The sequence below is a fragment of the Melospiza melodia genome, chromosome Z (assembly GCF_035770615.1).
Source record: "Melospiza melodia melodia isolate bMelMel2 chromosome Z, bMelMel2.pri, whole genome shotgun sequence".
In the NCBI taxonomy this organism is placed as follows: domain Eukaryota; kingdom Metazoa; phylum Chordata; class Aves; order Passeriformes; family Passerellidae; genus Melospiza; species Melospiza melodia.
In genome coordinates, this window is record NC_086226.1 from 10,699,718 (window position 1) to 10,719,411 (window position 19,694).

The following is a 19,694-nucleotide window of genomic DNA, read 5'->3' on the forward strand; positions in this document are numbered from 1 at the left end:
AGCAAGGAGGAGCAAATTCCTGTGACTTCCACAGGGCGTTGTTGTGAGGCTGGGCCCACGCAGGGAGGCCTGGGGCGGGGTCTGGGGACAGAGTGAGAGCTGAGGGCGCTCTCTGCCCGAGCCCAGCTCTGCTCCTGGGCAGATGCCAAGGACCAGGGCTGGTCTGACCAAGCTTCTGGGCATGGGCAGCAGCAGGACTGGCAAAACTCGAGTGTTGAGGAGATTCAGGGTGGGGGACAAGGGGCATGGTAGTATTATACACAACTCCTCAATAGACACAACAGACACTCTCACCTGCTGCCAAAAAAATAAGACATATCTGCTTAACCACTAGAAGTGGTAAGATTTCCTATATTTCATAGGAAGTAATGAATCCTTTTAGTGTATATTTTTACTTATCACCGTATTCTTCTACTTTTTTCCTCTCACCCATTGTAATGATCTTTTTTATGCTGGAGTATCAAGCACCAAAACAACTCAGTGATGGGGACCTCTGACATATAAAATATATTTTTAAAGTTTTTGCTTTTTCCTGGAAATTCCATTATACAAATCTTCTTGCACTGGAAACACAAAATACCAGAGACATCAAATATATGCAATGCCATTTATTGAAGCTTGAAACAAATATGACATCATAGTTTGCTTTTTAAACCTTGAAATGTTAGAACAAGCTGTGAATGTGGCAAATACACATTTTTTCCTGAGCACTCTGTTGAAGCTGATGTGTCTCGGGCTAATACAATAATATAATGATAATACACCTCTGCAGTTAGTATTCAATTCAGTTTTGAGACTAATGACCATCTGGGTTCAGATCATAAATCCACCTTTACTTAAGAACAGTTGTGTCATAATAGCAGTGGCACTGCTCTGTTAAACACTTCATGTTGTCACAGTATTTTTCTTAAAGTTTTAAGCTGAGAAACAGTAATGACTGCGTTTCCCTGGGTAGAATGATTATTCTGACTAATATTCATAATATAATTTATTCAATTTTTATTCATTTCAAATGAAATAACAGCTCCCTGAAGAAAACAATGGAGGCAGAAATGGTTTAACTGCACACTAGCCCTAAGGAGCACTGGAAAGGACAACTCCTGTAGGCATTTTCCTCCAACCTGCACCACATCCACTGAGTCAGCTCCTTTCTCATTAAGCCAAATTCCTGGTGGCCTCCTTCTGCTGACCTCTGTGGGTAAAATGTTATGCAGGTACCTCTGTGCACAGAGTAATCTGACCCGGAGCTTTGTCCCACCCAAATCCTACAGAACGTTTTTGGGAATGTGAGGAGCTGCACTGCCCACCAGGCCAGGCTGTCAGGGAACTGCTCCACACCCACAGCCCGAGCCTGACCCCTGCCCAAATCCTTCCTGGATCAGGACAACACGTCTGCTCCTGCACGATTCAACACTTCTGTGTCCAGAGGAGTAAGAACTGCCCAGGTTTGTATTGCTCAAAGGGTCCCCAGGAGGAGAGAAGCAAACTGTGAAACTTAAAAAGCATCATGTCTGGCATTGGCCAGCAACACCACAGACATGCATTACTGTAAGAGTGTGTGCATGCACACACATGCACCATTGCAAGTCATCCCCATGTCTGTTACCCTAGCACCACACTTTTAACAGTGGATTTTGTTTTATCAGCACCTAAAACTGGGGTTATATTGCCATCACAGAGGTTAATAAATCTAACCTTACCATGCTGCATATTTTGAACTCCCAGAGACTTCAAGTGAAGAAGTAAGTCCTTGGCCAAAGGACACAAACCTTTGAAAAATGACAATCTGACTTGTGGCCATCACTAGGTTAATACATTATAGCCAGGCTGAAATACTTCTATTAACTTTCATAAAGTCAGTCTAGAAAAAAAGCTACTGCTAGTCACAGTTCTGTAACCACAGTGACACTTGGATTCATGACTATGTCTCACCCTATACTGCATAAAATGTGCACTTCCCTGTACTACAAAATCTGAAATTGCAAGGTAAGTAGGGTGCAAATCAGAGATTTTCAAAAAAGCCAGAAGAACCAAGGTGTCTAAATCCTACTGAATTCCAAAGAAACCTAAATGTCTGCTCTTCTCCAGCTCTTTTCAAAATGCCCAGCTTTGTTTAAAAGGTTCGGTCTTGGTTCCCTGAAGTTTGTTTTGGCATTTTCTTCACCAGCAAAACAGATTTGCTACTTGACTAGGGGTGCCCTCATGCCTGGGGCCTGAGGTTTGCAGACACTACTCTGTGCCTCAGGCTGCTGCCCCAGGAGCCCTCAGCTCCACTGTGATTATGGATTTACACTGTGGGAAAAGTCCCGTGAGTGAGGTGGTAGAGTGCTCCTGTGAACGTGGGTTTATGCTCTAGCAGGAAACACTGGATGGCATGACAGCTCTGCCACTGAACATCTGTGTGAATTACACAGTTTCCAGTTGCTAGCTGGCCTTTTTGCTGATGGCGTAAAATTGATTTCAAAATGTAGTATGGGTAATTTCCAGCTGAAATGCCTGCATGCCACATTTGAAGCTGTAGGAAAGGTCTAAGTCTGTAAAGTTGAATTCCATCACATAAGTTAATCTGAAATGGGCAAAACTGCTTAGCTAGGCCAGCTCACTGCTATTTCCTTTAATGTGTCAAAGAAGAGAAAGATTTGACTTTTTAAATGCAAAAGACTCAACTTCCAATTGTCCTTACCTACATCAGCTTAGAAGTCTTTTGCTTTCTCACTGTGTGACTCCTTTAATCTTTATGCTGTAAAGTCTGGAAACCATTACAGTGAAGGTTCCTGGCTCCTCTGTTCAGCAGCTCTAACACTCTTGAACTAAATGGAGCTGATCACTCACATAAAACTGGTGGAAGTGAGAAGTCAAGAGAGAGAGAACACTACCTCTTCCAAAGGGTAAGTTCTGAGGTTAAATTTTTGCTGCAGAACAAGCTGGTACAACCTTTATGCTCCATCAATTTCCTGACAGCTTTTTATGTGCTGCTGACATGTATCATTTGTGTCTGAATACCTGCAGCTATAGAGACTGGCAATAGCGTTGAGCTGGTTGCCTTATTCAATTTCAAATGGCCTTGGACAGTTAATTTTAAATGGAGAGGAACTACAGATGATACATAAGAGTGTTATTGCCTGTCTAGCAAAAGATCTGCAAAACCAAATTTTTCTTTACACTGAAATTATTCTATCAGATGGATGTATAAAACTGTCTAAAAGACATTGCTTGATTTTCCCCTAAATGTGTGAAAAACCATATAGATATGGCACTTAGGGGTATGGTTTAGTGGTGGACTTGGCAGGACTGGAATTGTTGATCTTAAAGGTCTTTTCCAACCTAAATTATTCTATGACTGTTAAGATGGTAGATGCAGATGTCTTAGCTTTTGTGGTACCAAGAAATGCTGCTTAAAAAATATCGGGGAACTTAAGATCCCACATTTTATGGGCTTCTCAGGTTACAGCAAGACATTTGTAGCAGAAGAAAACTGTCAAGAAAAGATTATGGCTGAGGTATCCTTTAGAGGTTCAGTCAAGTACTAAGCAAAGATTTTCTTTTCTCCTGAAAAAACAAGTTTGAATTCTTCCTGCCACTCATAATCAGATATTACAAAACTCTGCCTTGTAAGTTTATTAAGTGAGCAATGAATTTAGAGAAACACTGCCACTTCACCTTGATTCCTAAAAAGAAAGGCAAGAGAGCATAAAGAGAACTGGCCCATGGCCAGGTATGTGTCTGTTGCCTCAAGGGCCACCTTCACTAAGCACTCTTGAGTAAGCAGTGCTGGTGTTTCAAGTGGGTTCTGGAAAAGAGATGGAAGAACAAGTTAAACATTCATTACAAAAAACCAGAAAATTCTTGCAAGCCTGTTTCTAGTGTCTATGCATGCCTAAGTAGTACTAGCTGCTGATACACTGAAAATTACATTATAAACTTTGGACTATTACAGAGAAAAAATGGAAGCAGTAAATTATGACTGATAACCCTAGGTGATGTGCTTTCCCAGTTTTGATCACAAATTTCCATTTATGCTGGATGGTTCAGAAAAAAATAAGGAAGGTAAAACTTGTAAACAGAAGCTCTATTCAAGGAAACAAGAATAAAACAGCTAGTGTCAAGCTGCTTGGTTGTTGTTTTCTTAGTTTTGAGGTGGTTTTCTTCTAGATTTAGTGTAATTTTGTTGTTTGAAGCCTCGCTGATCCCCATATCTTCCTTTGCTCTGAATTCGGGGCTGACTACAGGTGAAGCAGCACTGAGTCTGTATTGATGGCAGCAGGCACTTTCCAATGCCTCTCAGCCTCTGGCAGAAGTGAACTGACAGCTGGTCTTTGCTGCAGGGCAGCCCTGTAGTGAAGAAGATGACAAGAATTAGCTGTATTTTGCTGACACACTCCCCGTATTTCTAGAATTTTGAACTGCTCTATGCCAGATGGTCATGTCTGTTAAGGGTCTTATTCATGGTGGCTTTCTCTTCCCTTGTATTATGGGTCAGCTTGACCTCCCACTGAAATTCTAGGATCTTTTAGTGAACACATGACCTTCTCTTTTGGAAATATGACTGTTCACTGAGATTTTACTTTTGTGGCAGACACAGCTGATCTATGTTTTCCACTTTGACTTTTCTGCTGATAAGGACTGCCAGAGAAAGCCTGGCAACAATGACTTGAATTTGGTACTTTTGCATTCTTGTAACTAACTGCCCCTAAGATGAGCATCATGGGCTGGCAGGGTGCTGCACAGCCAGCCAGGGCAGGCAGGAGAGTGCAGACAATGCACATGCAGCTGCCTGTTCAGCTTGGCTATGCCATGATTCCTGCAGCATCGGAACATGGCAGGGACTGCTGCTGCCTGCACCACCGTGGTGATGGGTCTGTGGTAGCTCTGAGGGACTGAGATGGGCCAGATTTAGCCAGATATTAGAAACTGGAGGTCCTCAGCTGTGAGAAGGCAAGGTGTGCAAAAGAAGGAAGATGATATATTAGCAAGGTTGTTCTCCAGCAAATCCCTCAACACTGCAATGGGGGAAACTCAAAGGAAACTAGTAAAAAGGTATTTTAGAACAGATCAAAGCAGCTTTTTTTTTTCACACCAGGCTGTGAACCTCTAGAATGGCTGTCCTCAGGATATCCAGCCCCCAGAGCTGGAAGTTAGGGATGGGAAGCAGAAAGAAGCTTCCATAACCCAGGACTGTCGATGGTTAGGGACGTGCTTTGCCAATTAAGACACTCACAAGTCTATGGGCCCAGATGGGACCTACCCCAGAATAAAGAGGAAACTGGTGAGAGAACTTTCCAAACCACTCTCCATCTCCTACCAGCAGTCCTGGCTAACTGGAGAAGTTCCTGCCTGGAAGTCAGCAAATGTGATTCCCATCTCTGGGAGGGTCAGAAGGATGACCCAGGGGACTGCAGGCCTGTACAGCTACCTGAGAGGAGGCTGCAGTGGCGTGGGGGTCAGCCTATCTTGCCACACTCACAGTGAGAGAATAAGAGGAAATGGCCTCAAGCTGAGACAGGGGAGTCTCAGATTAACTTTAGAAAACCTTTTTTCACTGTTGGGATGCTCAGGCATTGAACAGGCTGCTCAGGGAGGTGGTGGAGTCACCATTCCTGGAGATGTTCAAGAGGCATCTGGATCTGGGTGATGTGTTTGAGTGGCTCAGGGGTTACAGTGGCATAGCTGGGTGGATGGTTGGACTGGATAGTCTTGAGGGTCTCTTCCAGCCTTGACAATTCCATGATTTTTTGAACTTGCAGCCACAGGAGAGGGTGGAAGCAGACCACAGCACCAAAAGGAGTTGCAACATATTAATGAAAGTTTAAACAAAAAGGCACGACATGGAGAACTTTTAATAGTCCTAATATATGTCAGTTGGAAATGCTGGAGGACTATCACGAAAATGAATCTCAGGAAAGCTCCAACCTCCTGCATTCCTGCTAGGCTGCATTTTCTAATGCCATTGTTGGAGACATAAGGGTGGGCTGCATGGACCAGTGCTTACCCAGTAGGGCATTTATTATGTTTTACAGGCCACTTGAACTTTTATTCACAGAAGTTACTCTTACTAATGTGTGTAGGCAGTATTTATCTGAGTTTTTCTCTCAGAACACGAGAGGGACAGGAAATAAGCAGACCAATCCACCCCAGGGCAAAACATGTGCTAAAATTCTGTGAACAGCAGCAGGAGTGATGCATCACTCTCAAGAGCATGTCAGATCCACTCTGCCCTCCAGATTCAAACAACTGCCTCACTGTCAAATTGGACCCTTAGCACTGACTAACAGGGAAGACCATGCTCCAAAAGGCTTTTGAAAGTTTTTCTAGAAGAGCTGTGAGATGTTGCTGTTTATCTGAGGGTACCTTCTGGATGCAACAGTACACACACTGCTCATAAAGATATTATTCCTTCTGCAAGCTTCCCCCCTCCCCTGATGCCTCTTTTTTTGGACTATTAACCATGTACATAGCTTGGCTCCTGGGCCTTTGAAGGACAGAGGTACAGGATATCCTGACTCACAAGAGCACTTCTCTTCACCTCTTGATTTTGGAAAGTCTCATCCTATTGGACACTGGTTTTTTTACATTGTATGTAAGAATTTGCTTGCTTGCACTCCCAGTCCAGAATTTAGAGCTTCCATGGAGTGATCTATCTTAAGAAATGGAAACTGTTTGGACTTAATGTGTGTCCTTCCACAGTCCTCCCTGCACCCTGAGTTACTTAAAACGGGCCAATACAATCAGACCTACTAATTTAGTTGGGTCATAAATGAGGGATGCATGCTCCCCATCATGGCAACACAAGGCCAGAAGTGCTGGAAGAGACAACAGTGTGGTTCTGCCAACAGAGCAACTGAGCAGTGGCAGGCCAGGGTGACCTGCAATTACTGAGCCCATGCTACTCAAAAGAAGCTGATAGAGTCAGCTCCCAGTTTTTGCAGAATCTCAGCAGAAATGGAGAAAAATTTTTCATGCATGTGTATTACTCTACCTGTATTTTTCCTGCACTCTTGCAGATTGCACTTCTGGTATTTTGTGGGCTTGGCTTTATCCAGACACATACTATCATCTTCAGTTTCATTAGTTTCTGTATTCATGCATTTCACAGTTCTTTGCTGAATGCCCCCTCCACAAGAAACAGCACACTGAAAGAGTAATTTTAACATACATGAATTTTTTTACATGGAAATTTTGCAATATGGCAATATTTGAGCTGTGATGTGACAGGAAGCTAAAACTGCCTTGTGACCCAGAAGCAATGCCACTCCAGTAATCTGTGTACTGTATGCTCCATCCAGACACCTCCGTGGTGCATTTTGGCCAGATTTGGCAGAATAAAGCAGAGGGTAAATGGTATAAATACAGCATCTTGGAATGTGTAAACAGGGGGAAAGGATTGTTTTCTGCAGAGGAAAGGGATGTCTTGCAATGCCAGTCCTACAATAGAAGAGACTTAAACCAAATTCATAAAAATTAGGACAGTTTTTGCTTCCTGTGTTTTCTGACTATCTAAGGTAAACATGAATAACCAATTGCAATGTTAGGTCTACAAATGACCAAACTAAGATTTTAAAAAAAAGTCCAACAAGGTTTTGTTTCTTTCCTGGCTTTTAAACACAGGTTACCCTTTATTTATGACCACAAAAGAACTGCCAGCCGCTTGTTCTGACTGCACACAGAAGGCCATGAAACCCAAACACTTTTAAAATATCTTCCTCTACCATTCTGTAAATGTACTTAATTCTTGTGACTTCCCAGAGCATCTGAGAATGCCAATTAGTTGTTTGGTTTTTTTTCTCTACAGATAAATAGTGCCAGCAGATAAATGAGATAAAGAATTCAGAAGATAGAGAATATCAGCTAATGAAGCACAAGAGATGAAGACAGGAGTGGAACCTCTGTAATTTTTCTGCAAATTATCCCCTTTCTAATGTGTCTCTCTGTACATGAAGCACAATAGTACTGGCATGAGGTAGACTGAAAGATCTTAGGTATTCTCGCAACTACTTTATATGGATGTTTAAAATATTTTTATGAAGTAAAATTATTAATGAATACATCAATATGGAATTAATAAATAAGTAAATTAGTTGCTATAACATTTGGTATTCTGTTACTTATTTTATGTGCTTCACTTCTATATTTAAGTGTTACACTGACTCTACAGTACATTATAGTCACGTCCCATCTAGTGGCTTTGCGTCGAAACCAACTCATTGAATTTTCTGTGTTAAATGAGACTCCAATGTTTCCTGATCTGTGGCTCCTTCTTTTAGCATTCCTTCAATATTCCATTATGCTGTGAGGAGTTCTTGTAATGTATGCAATGTTTATTAAGGAAACTGCAGGGAAAGGTTTATTAGATATACTAGTTTCTTTATAGATAAATATGTATAGCAATAGATAAATGTGTATAGCAGATAGTGGAAGGTTCCCCAAAGGTACACCTCATATTTTTCAATAAGATTGCCAGGTATTGTGTAGGAGGCTGTTGGTCAAAATTCAGAATTTCTCTTTGTGTGGGCAAGTACAATATTCCCCAAAGCTGTTTTGAGGATCACCCAATCCCCTCCAATAGCCTCTAACAGTGGAATATTTCAAATATGCAGAGGAAGAATGTTAATGGTAAAACTCCTTTGTTCTTAGACAAGATAAAAGGTGGGAGACTTCCAATGATATCTAATACAGCAACAAAAACCAGAAGCTACATTATCTGTCACCTGAAGGAATGGACATAAGCTGGCTATCAAATGTTCAGTAATGTTTTCAGAAGTTCTCCTCTTGCAGCTTCAGCTGTGCATAAGGAACTGTACCTGCCACAGGTACTTCTAGATACTAAGTAGGAGGCTGTTGGTCAAAATTCAGAATCTCTCTTTGTATGGGCAAGTACAATATTCCCCAAAGTTGTTTTGAGGATCACCCGATCCCCTCCAATAGCCTCTAACAGTGGAATATTTCAAATGTGCACAGAAAAAATGTTAATGGTAAAACTCCTTTGTTCTTAGACAAGATAAAAGATCCCAGACTTCCAATGACATCTAATACAGCAACAAAAAATAGAAGCTACATTATCTGTCACCTGAAGAAATGGACTCAGGCTGGGTGTGAAATGTTCAGTAATGTTTTCAGAAGTTCTCCTCTTGCAGCTTCAGCTGTGCATAAGGAACTCTACTTGCCACAGGTGCTGAGGTTCAGAGACAAGTGAACAACATGACCAAATATGGCCAGCTCATGACAAAAAAAGCCCAGAAATAAACTGAATCCTACCGGGCTCCAGGCCTGGTGCACCCACTGCGTGCAAGGCTGGCTGTTACACGGTGCCATGGGATCCGGTCTCCTGCTCCAGTCACAGTGCCCTTCCCGCGGGCAGGACACGCGCCGCTGCTGCTGGCCACCGCCGCACGACCTCGAACACTGCCGAGAGAGGGCCACAGCCAGGGGTGGGACAGCATGAGAAACCACAAACAGACCACAAAGATGGTTGGACAGGTTCATTTAGAACATGTGGAGCCACAGATAACAAGGACTCAGGGTCACAGGCCCATGGGTTTAGAAAGATGTACAGGCTTGCAGCACATCAAGTCCTAAAGTGCAGACATGAAGAAAAGCTCTGCACTGAGATACTTATTCCATGTGCTTGGAAGGAGACTGAGAAGAAGCTGCTACATGGGGAAAAACTGCTCCTGGCACACACTACTGGAAGGACTAAAGGGCAGAGTAGAAGTGGCTACACAGAACAGGCAACACAGAACTGCTCATCAGCATCACCAACACCAGTAGCATCTCTAACAAGAATTAGAGTAGAAGTCATGTGTCAGCAGGATTAATCTGTAACACTAAATGAAGACACAACACATTCATAAGATCTCATTTCTTATGAGGTGGTTGGGAACATTAAAATTCAATTCATACAACAACTGAACTCTTTGGCAGTAAAACTGTCAGGCAAAGATAGCGACTCAGGTTATTTTTTAAACATTCTTCTGTCCACATTCTAGAATTACTTATTCACTGACTTTTTACTATTTTTTTCACAAAGTCTGCTTGAAATACGCAAAGTATTTTATACTCTTATATGAAATAAGGTATCAAATATACTTTGAATAATGCATTGTTACTGTCCTACAAGGAATTGCACCCCCATGGACAGAACAATACATGTGACATCTGATTAATGAACCCTTTCAATCCATTTCTACTCAGTGTCTTTAGCATCAGGGCAACTTCCAGGGTTAGAGTAGTGTTTTTATAAAGTATTTTAAGTGGCAAGCAATTGCAATCATTCAGATATTTTTATTTTTTCTCCCTGTGCTGACTGCTCTGACAGCACACCCTGGTCTCCTCCAGGTGTGATTTGTTAGTGCAGTGTAAAGAAAATGTGTCACCTCCCTTAAAATCCAAAGCATTAGGTCCACAGGGCTGCAAATATCATCACACGTTCTCCAGAGCTGCTTTCAGTGGGGTTAAATTCTAAAATATAATCAGGCCACATGCTTTAGCTGACATAAATATTTGCCTGGCTGCCTCTGAGTTGGTTGGCACAGATCTGCGTTACAAAGGGACCCAAAAGTCAGATTTATCTTATGTCTGGTCTAAGCCTTTGCTTCATAAAATTTCAGTCCAAAAGTGTAAAGAACATTCTAAACTTGCCATAATGAGAACACAAGATTAAAACAGCAGCAAAAAGGATTCATCTAAATGAGCCACATTTACTGGTCCAATAGGATAGCTACAACAAATTTTCTTCCAGGCCATCTGCTTCTCCCCTTCAGGACATTGTAATTTAAAGCTCCAGCTGTAAGAATGATTTTGTGAAGCATAATGAACACCTGTGCTGATTTTTGCTGTAGCCATGCACAAGAACTCACCAGCTGCATGTCCTCCTTGGAGCACAGTTTTACCTGACAGAACGGGATCCAACAGCTGCTGTTACCTGAAAGCAGACTGCTGACTCACAAAGCTTCTCTTAAGGGACAGTACCTCACTCCAGGGCTCCACATGCCATTGCAAGCAAGGTTCTGTGTTACAGCTAGTGCTGAGCTGTGGTTTATAGCCGAGTAACTGGCAGTGGAAAGGCCTGAGCAGCCGCTTTTCCCCAACATCAATGCAGTGAACGTCTCGGGTCTTGAAGCCTCCGCTGCAGTTCACAGAGCACTGCACACAAAACAGAGAGGGGCACATCTCCACATGATGAGCCCTGCTGAGGGGTTGTGCCTTCCCCAGTCACAGAGCAGGACAGCCTGAGCTGTGAGCATCCTTGAATGGAAGGAATTTCCAGATTAGTGTAACACCAACCTCTCCCGAGGCTTAAATGCTGTGGCTTTCCTCACAGCAGCCCACAACATGCCATGTAAGCAATTCCCCTGCTACACTGCTATGGGCATTAATATTATGGATACATATTTAATTGGGAAATCATGCCAGCTGTTTCCAAAAATGCCATAGTGAAAGAGTCATAATGCAGTAAATACAAAAAATGGATTCTGTATGTAGGGATATTGTCAGCAGCAGTTCCTTAGCTGCTTCAAAGAGAGAAGGGAGTGAGTAGCAGCTCCTACCCTCAGTATCCTTACACCTCCATGGCACCAGGACAGTTCATACCCCAAGAGCAGCCTCAGTTTGAGAAGGTGGGAGGGAGGAGAGAGGCACTTTGGGCCTCAGCCACAGCCTGTGAAATCACTGCCCAGCTTAGAGCTCTGCTGAGGAGCTACGTGAACCCCTTCAGTCTCCCTTTGCTAGCCAGAGCTTTCTCCAAACCTCATGCAGCATCACCAGGTCCTGTCTCCAGGCACCAAAATTCAGGAACTTTCCTGCTCTTGATGAAGAACTGAATTTGCTACCCCAGGGATAAGGAAAAATACATGTTTTGTCTTCAAGCAGAATTAAAGCCAATTCCAACTGCACCACTGAAAGCTTCTTAGATCACCTTTCACCTTTACCACTATGATGAAACAGAAACTGATGATGTTTTCCTTTGCATAAATAAGCACTCTTTATTTGAGCAAGGAACCTGAATGTAATACTTCCCCTAGGAAATGGAGAATGGATGGAAAGGGAATCCTTAACTCTTGTCCACAGGACAGGTTTCTGTCTCTCTGGATAGAAACAGAAGTGGGTCTGTAAGAAACTGAGTACAATAGTCTCAAGATATATGCAAAATACATCTGGCATTAAACACAGACTCTAAGATTTAGTCTGAAGCACTTTTCTTTCAGGGGAGGGGAAAAATTAAATTAAAGTAGAAAACAGAAAAAGCTCTACTGCACTAGCAGGAAACCCAGACGTCTTGCTGTGACAACACATCTTCAAAATATTTGAAAAGAGTAACAAAAAAAAATTGCCACTTGTAAAGCAAACAAAATTTAACCTTTTTTAATATATGAAACTTTAATTAGGTTTGTATAGTTCACTTGATGGAAAAAATGGAGGGCAACAAAAATCTGACAGGAGAAGCCCCTTGCCTCAAACTTGTTTCATAACTGGTCTGACATTTTAAAAAATTGCTTCCTGTTATATTTTATCATTAAACCTGATTGCTAGCTATTTTTTGTGACATGGCCATCATTCACTAGTTGCAAGAGCAATGACATTTATGAAGAAAAAGTGAAGATGAAATTGCCCTACTGTAGCTGAGAGGGCAGGATGTCTATGTATCTCTTAAAATTAATTTCAGAGGTTTAAATGTAGTTATGTAAAGCCTTGGCCTTTCCTGAACTTTCTAAAGAGGCATGTAATTCCTGTACAAATCAATTTTTGTCTAAGAGCTCAATAATAACACAGGCTTTGTAACTATAACCTTTTATTTGTATCAATCTGCCCTCTAGCCCAATGGCAACAACATTGTCCACAGAAATGATCTATACTGCCTAAGTTTGAGACACCTATCGTTTTCCTTATTAAATCAACAATATATAAAACAAAATTTTGTAGATTATCTCTTTTTAGTCTTGAAAAATAACCTGTGGTTTGAAACTCAATTTTCAGACTGCATGAAGACAAAATGTAATAAGCTTCCAGAAGTCACCTAAGTCCTTCCAGGTGCTCTTCACACAGCTTAAAATATCAAAATGGGGCTCAAGCACAATTCTTTGGGTTCCACTTAGCACCCTGGACACTCTTCTGTCCCTTGAACAGGCCATGGGTACAAAACTAGGGCCAAACAGAATCCTGCACAGAGCAGACTTAGAAGTTGCATGAATGGGGAACAGACAATGTCAAGAGACAGCACATGGTGACAAGGGTGAGTAGGAACACAACAACTCCCTTTCCCAAATTCCCACTGCTTCTTAAAATTAGGATATGTCCCTGGAGGCAGAGATTAAAAAGATGTCACAAGCAACTGTGTACAGCTTTGCCCTGTCAGCTCCAAAGAACAGGAGCAGTGAGTCCTGCTTTGGCTCTAGATGCCAGAGTTAATGAGCACAAGCCACCACAGGAAGAACAAATTCACAGCAGATGTGTTTCCAGATATAACTTGGTCAGGAAATTAGGGAATTAGTGCTGAATGGTCAACTAGGAATCATGTATGCATTCACTGAGTAAATAATTGTTTTAAAAATGAAATGTTTAGAGTTTCATACCCAGTGAAATCTGCAAGCATACTGTTCATACACAGCCCTGAGTGAAGTTACCTTGCTCCAATTTCCTGTTTTCCAGCTAGCACATGGGCGGAGATAACACCTCCTTGCAGGGTCAGGCTTTTTCATGTCCTGGCAGTGAGATGTGTTCCTGCTGCTGCACTCCACATGTCTCCAGAAAGCCCCCATTCCACAGGTCGTAGAGCACTGCACGAGGGCAAGAGGAAAGCCCAGGGGCAAAGTCAACATTAGAACATCACTCTGGAAACAATCCTGGAGCCTAAATATAAATATCTAGAGCTGTTTTAGATGACATATGTTATCAGAGACATCCAAAAAAGATTTGAAATTCACTCAAATTTTACTTAATATTCTGAAGGAGGGCATTTTTTGGTTTCTTAGGACAATACCAGTCCTGATTTCTACGATGCACTTCTTTTCTTTGGCAAACTCCTGCTTACCGAGACATTCTAAATCTGTACCAGCTGTTCCACTGTTTTCTTCTGTTATCTTTGGGGATCCACAGTAAAATGCAATTACATCCAATCTTCAGCATGTTCCCTCTCTACCCCTAATACTGCTGATGAGAGAGTCCGCTAATTGAATTTATGATGCTGAAAATCTTAAATAAATATTAGGAATCTTAGGAAAACTGTAAAGGAAAATGTTTCTCTAAATCATTGTTTCAGGAAGTGGCTGAGTGTTTTCAACATCTGGGAGGATTTTTGTGTCTCAGGAAAGAGAATATTGATTATTCCAGTCCATATCCCAAGAGAGCACATTCCTCACAAAAAATCCCAAACACTGTCATTGTATTCTGAAGCAGGAGGGGTTGAAAACTGGTTGGAGACACCCATTTACCTTTTTCTGCCTTAGAAAGGGTGGGTCAGTGAGCTATACATGTAGAGCCAAATTCAACACACGCTAAGCAGCCTGTAGCTGGCATGAGAAACAGCATAAATAATCTTGGATTAAGTCAGCAAAACGATGAATAAAGCAAATGCTATTGTGTGGTTTGAACTCCCTGTGTGGCAGTGGGAAAGTTAAATATAGAACACTGAATAAGTGCTTGGAAAAATAGGGAAAGTTTAGCTGAAGCTAAGGCAGGAAAAAAACCCAACACTGGAGATGTTTGATCTCATGGTGACTCCTGGGATGTGTGTCCAAGTGGCCACAAAGGTCCTATTAAAGGAAACTGCATAACACTGCTCTGTTCTGCCTAGTGACACCTCTACCCAAGGCAATTTTTCTGACTGAGAGGACAGACTGCCCCTGCCTTGCTTTCTGATGGCCTGATGCCTTCCCCAGCTTTGCTACACCAGCCTGACAACACCAGGAGTTCACTGAAGGGATGCTGAAGTCTTTGACTAAAGCCCTTTCTGAGCACACGTGAGAAGAGCAAAGGTGGCTCCACAGACGATGTTGGGCAGATCACCCTGAGGAAAACTAATGTTCTTGTGTGAGCAAGGTGAAACAGCAGGATTCTTTCAAACCCCGTTGTGTGCAGCACAGGGTCAAGAGAGAAAGGCATGATTCTTCAAAGGGTTTCAGAATAAAGCCTGAGCTTTCCTAGTTGTTGTTTGATGCTAAATAAGTTTCTGGTTTTTTATGTTATTTTCCCTTTGTCATTTGGGAACCAAAATTTCCCCTTGGCACAGCAGATGTTGGTCACAGAGGGAGAAAGTGCAGGTGACTTGACATGACCAACAGAAGAATGAGATTACCAATATTAGAATGAGATGATCTGCTGGTAATGGAGATTCTTTGTTACCCAGAAAGCACTTAGAAAGGGAAAAGTAACAGCCCAGAATGACCCAGGAAAGTAGTAGGAAAGAAGTAAAATTTACAGACAAGCACTGGTGGGAATGGGCACTGTTCTGCCCTACTCACATTAGTGCCCTCCCTTGAGGGGACAAGTGCCAGCCCCTTTATGGGACATGTCACACTTCTCCACCTCAGTGAATATCACTGCTCTTGGCACTATTTATTTACTAATATGGACATCTCCTACAGAGCAAAGCAATGTCAAAATATTGACAGCTACTAAAAGAGAATGAGCACAGCAAGGTATTTGTCAGGGTAGGTGCAGTGGTCTTGAAATACCAATGCCTTGGAGAGATGTCATCTAGAAACAGAAGTTTTACTAAGGATGGGCAAACAGAAAGAGCAAAAATAAAGTAAGAAAACTTTAGACTGAAAATTAATTAAAAGCAATGAACAAAAATAAAGGGTTCTGTAAATGTCAGACTCAAGGTGTGATGTGAAATAGATAACTTTTATTTAACGTGAAAGAGAATAGCTGTCTTTATTAACAGAACCATGGAATGGTTGAAATTGGAAAGGAGCTTTGCTCAGGTAAGGCCACCTAGAGGCAATTTCCCAGAACAATGTCCAGATGGCTTCAGACTATCTCCAAAGATGGAGACTCCATAAATTCTCTTTTTCATCACTTCTTCAAATTTAAAAAAATTGGAAGTTCAATGTGCCACACTTCCCATAAAATTTATTTTAACAAAAAACAACAGCTTGAATGAGACTAGCAAAATACTACTAAATTATTAAAGAATAACAAAGTTATATTCATTAAGTATCTTCAAATTGATTTTATCAGTTCTGTGAAAGCAAATGTATTAACCTTATCTCTACATTCATTCAAGTGTTTATTCAATAATCTTTGAACTGTTGAGAATCAATTCTTATAATAGATTGGAAATGTCCCAGAGGATTAGATAAGAATATCTTCCAATTTATCTCTAGGAAAATAAAAAGTCCTATCTGTGGTCTAACCGAATGCTTCATCCAAGCACACTTCACAAGAAGATAAAAACCAAATTATTAAACAATCAAGATCAAACTGGCAAATACTAACAAAGATGATAAAGCAAAAGAAAAGCCCACATGGACCCATCTAGAAGAAATAATTCAAGTGAGTCTAATAACCTTTTCTGACAGGGGAGCCTGGCTTAATGAAATAAGGAGCTGGCTGCTGTAATGCATTTTTACATGATCCTGCAAAGCGTTCTTTTAGAAATATAAATACAGTTTAGGTGAAATAATTACAACTAACTGAAAAACTGTAATAAAGTGGTTCTTAGTGGTTCAATGTCAAAATGAACAGTCTTTTCAAATATGGTTCTACAGGGCTCCAAAGCCAGGCTCTCTTCAGCATTCTCATTAACTACTGAATGAGGAAAGACAACATGCATTTAAGGCATTTGAAGATGATGACAAGCTGGGAGGGTAGGCAGGAATGTTGAAATCTGAATTCAGTGACACCTCACCACAATAAAAACTGTAAGAAAGCAGTAGCCTGAAATAAAAAAATACATACAAAATGCTACATTTAGGGAAAACTCTTCATGCATACACAAACATACACACATATACATCTATATTCACACACACACACACACATACACACACACAGCTCCCAAATGTAATTGAGAACTTCTGCTGATCTAGAATACTGTAGTAGGGATCCAGCATTTACAATGGACCACAAATTGAATCCATCAATGCAAGATGGTTACAAAACAAGACAAATCTCATTTCTGCATTCACAAAGAGGGTAATATATAAAATGCGAATAATTAGTTGATTTTATATGCCATGTGTCTACTGGGACCACAATGAACATCACTGACATAAAATATGTCATGAAACTGAAGCAAGATCAGACAAGAAAAACAAAGTCCCCAGTTATTTAAAAAGCACAAGTAAAATCTCAAAAGAATTTAGATGTGAGACCCCAAAAGAGTTATTAAGAAGACAATTTTCCTCCATAGTCTGCATATAAAAGAAGAGAATGCATATAAAAGAAGAGAGTCCTCATTTTCAGTAAGGAAGATGTTTGCTATCTATAAGGAAAATATTTCAAGGTGGATGATGAATGAGTGGGACAGGAGCATCTCAGCATGACAGGCCTTTGCTCAGGCTGTGGGGGCTTGGGGCCACAACCATTCCCTTGATCTTCTCTTGTAGGGTCTTGCACTCAAGCAGATCTAAAAGCAGGTTTTCTCTTACAGGGATAGAGGCAGGAGGGAATTCTTCACCTGTTCCACTGGAACAAGGGAACCTAAGGCCATTCTCACCCGGCCACAGGAAGGCACAAGATGAAAGCTCAAACTGCCATCAGGAGTACATGTCCTGAACAAGGGCTGGTGCACTCAGGACAGAGCAGGGATCTTACACACTGTCTGCATCCAGCTGCATCTCAGGGGTCTAGATATGCCTCCACTGACATGAGATACATTTAGTAACCTCATGCTGCCCTTTTTGGCCCTGAATTTCTGCATTTCTATGATTGTGAATCATTCTCAGCACACCCAAGAGCAAACAGGTACACAGAAACAGACCCTGGACAGCATTCTCCATCAGCACTGAGAGACAGAGGCAGATCATCACTAGGAGGTTTCCAGATCTGACCCTCTCTAGTTTGGTAAAAAAGGCCATCAAAAAATGAGATGATTAGTTCAGACACCAACATCTCTCACTTTAGGTATCAAGAATATAAAACCCTTTAGCATAAAAGGAACTCTGTTAACATAAAAACAAAACTTTATAGTGGGAAGGGTATTAAATAAAAGTTGGTAAATTATGTCCAGGCCCTGTGATGACTATATTCATTCTCTGTAAGCAACCTAATCTTAGATATCCCAAGTTACCACCTTTTTAGGTGGTATTTTACATATATGATACTGATTTCAGAAAATTGTGACAAACTAAGTAACTTCATTTCCTCAGCAGTGTTTCAGACAGCTGTTCACACTCTCCACTTACAAGCAATGGATAACTTACCTCACTCCAGTTGCCTACTATCCAGTAGGCATCACTGGGCAAACTGTTGGATGTTATTATGTGGCTGTGGTCTGTGACATTCACTGAAACACCCTCAGATGCTGCATTTTGGTTGTTCAGAGCATGCTTGGGAGCTGAGGATTGTGTGCTAGTGGTTACAGTGTCAGGCAGATTTATTTCTTTGCTGTCAGTCTGGTCTCTGGGTGCACGCCCAAGCTCTGTGGGCATTTCTGTAACCAGTGCTTGTGGGGTTGTTACCTCCACAACAGGAACATCAACTTGCAGACTGACATAGTTTGCTGCTGTTGGAAATGGCAGCCCTTGTGCAGCTCTGCTGACAGGACTGAGCACAGAAAGGTCTTGGTGAGGAGATGCTGGTGGGCTCTGAGAAGCCACAATCTCATTCTGAGTGACAGGAGAGGCAGTGTCCAAGGTTGTGCTTCTGGTCCTGATGACAGGACTGAGCTCTGTGCTGTAAAAGAGATCAACTGCTTTCTTGCTGACTCCAAGTGGCCCATCAGTGTTGTCAGATTCCTCAGTTAAGTAATCATAGCTGGAAGTTATTTCTGGATTACTGGTAAAAGAGGAAACAGGAGTGTCCTCACTTCTTTGCATCTCACCCTCTGCAGTAGAAACTGGCTCACTTTTAGAGGTGTTTTCAGCATGCCTTATAATTTCAGTACTTAAGCTGTTATGAAAAGGCCAAGAAGTACTATTTTGATATGAGCTATTTTCAGTAGAAACAATTGGGTAATTGTAAACATCACCTGATTCAGCAAAATTACTCTGTAATGTCCTGTTGGGTGCTCCCTCTTTTCCTGAGACATTGACCAAACCAGAGGACGGAGGCAAAAAGGGAGTTACACTTTCATGCTTGGGCATTTTTGTTGCTGTATGGAACTTGGGGTTTGGCCTGGGTATTCTGCGAGGAAGACTCCGTTCAGGATCAGCAGTTGTTTTCCTGATTATGATCTTGCCTCTTCTGGGTGCCTGTGGGGGAATCAGAAATCTTCCAGCAGAAGGGCATTGCTGAAGACCACACAGGGCCTTAGAGTTTGGTCTCTTAGAACTGTCACAAGGCTCATCATTATTTTTGGCACAAGTGACATTACGAGTCCTTACTCCACCACCACAAGTGACTGTGCACTGCAAATGAAACAGAATTAATGTACCTGTTAATGTAATCTCCCTGCACAAAAGTATCAGATGGCATTTGTTTATAATAAAGAAGCATCATGACAAATAATGAATTACAAAGCTTTTCCTGGAAAACAAGCCTTTCATTCTAGTGATGTTCTGCTACCACGGAGTTCTTTCCAAATTTTTCAACAGTAA

General features: G+C 41.6%; 1 protein-coding gene across 1 annotated transcript in view; it reads right to left on the reverse strand.

The window, feature by feature from the left end:
* Positions 1–646: 646 nt before the first annotated feature.
* ADAMTS12 (ADAM metallopeptidase with thrombospondin type 1 motif 12) overlaps positions 647–19,694 on the reverse strand; it is a 146,056-nt gene continuing 127,008 nt past the window's right edge. The window contains exons 19-24 of the mRNA XM_063180381.1: positions 18,360–19,505; positions 13,617–13,769; positions 10,966–11,139; positions 9,253–9,399; positions 6,977–7,130; positions 647–4,332 (exon numbers count right to left, since the gene is read on the reverse strand). Coding sequence (XP_063036451.1) covers positions 4,127–4,332; positions 6,977–7,130; positions 9,253–9,399; positions 10,966–11,139; positions 13,617–13,769; positions 18,360–19,505 — 1,980 coding nt within the window. The 3' untranslated portion in view covers positions 647–4,126. The remainder of the gene's footprint in view (positions 4,333–6,976; positions 7,131–9,252; positions 9,400–10,965; positions 11,140–13,616; positions 13,770–18,359; positions 19,506–19,694) is intronic.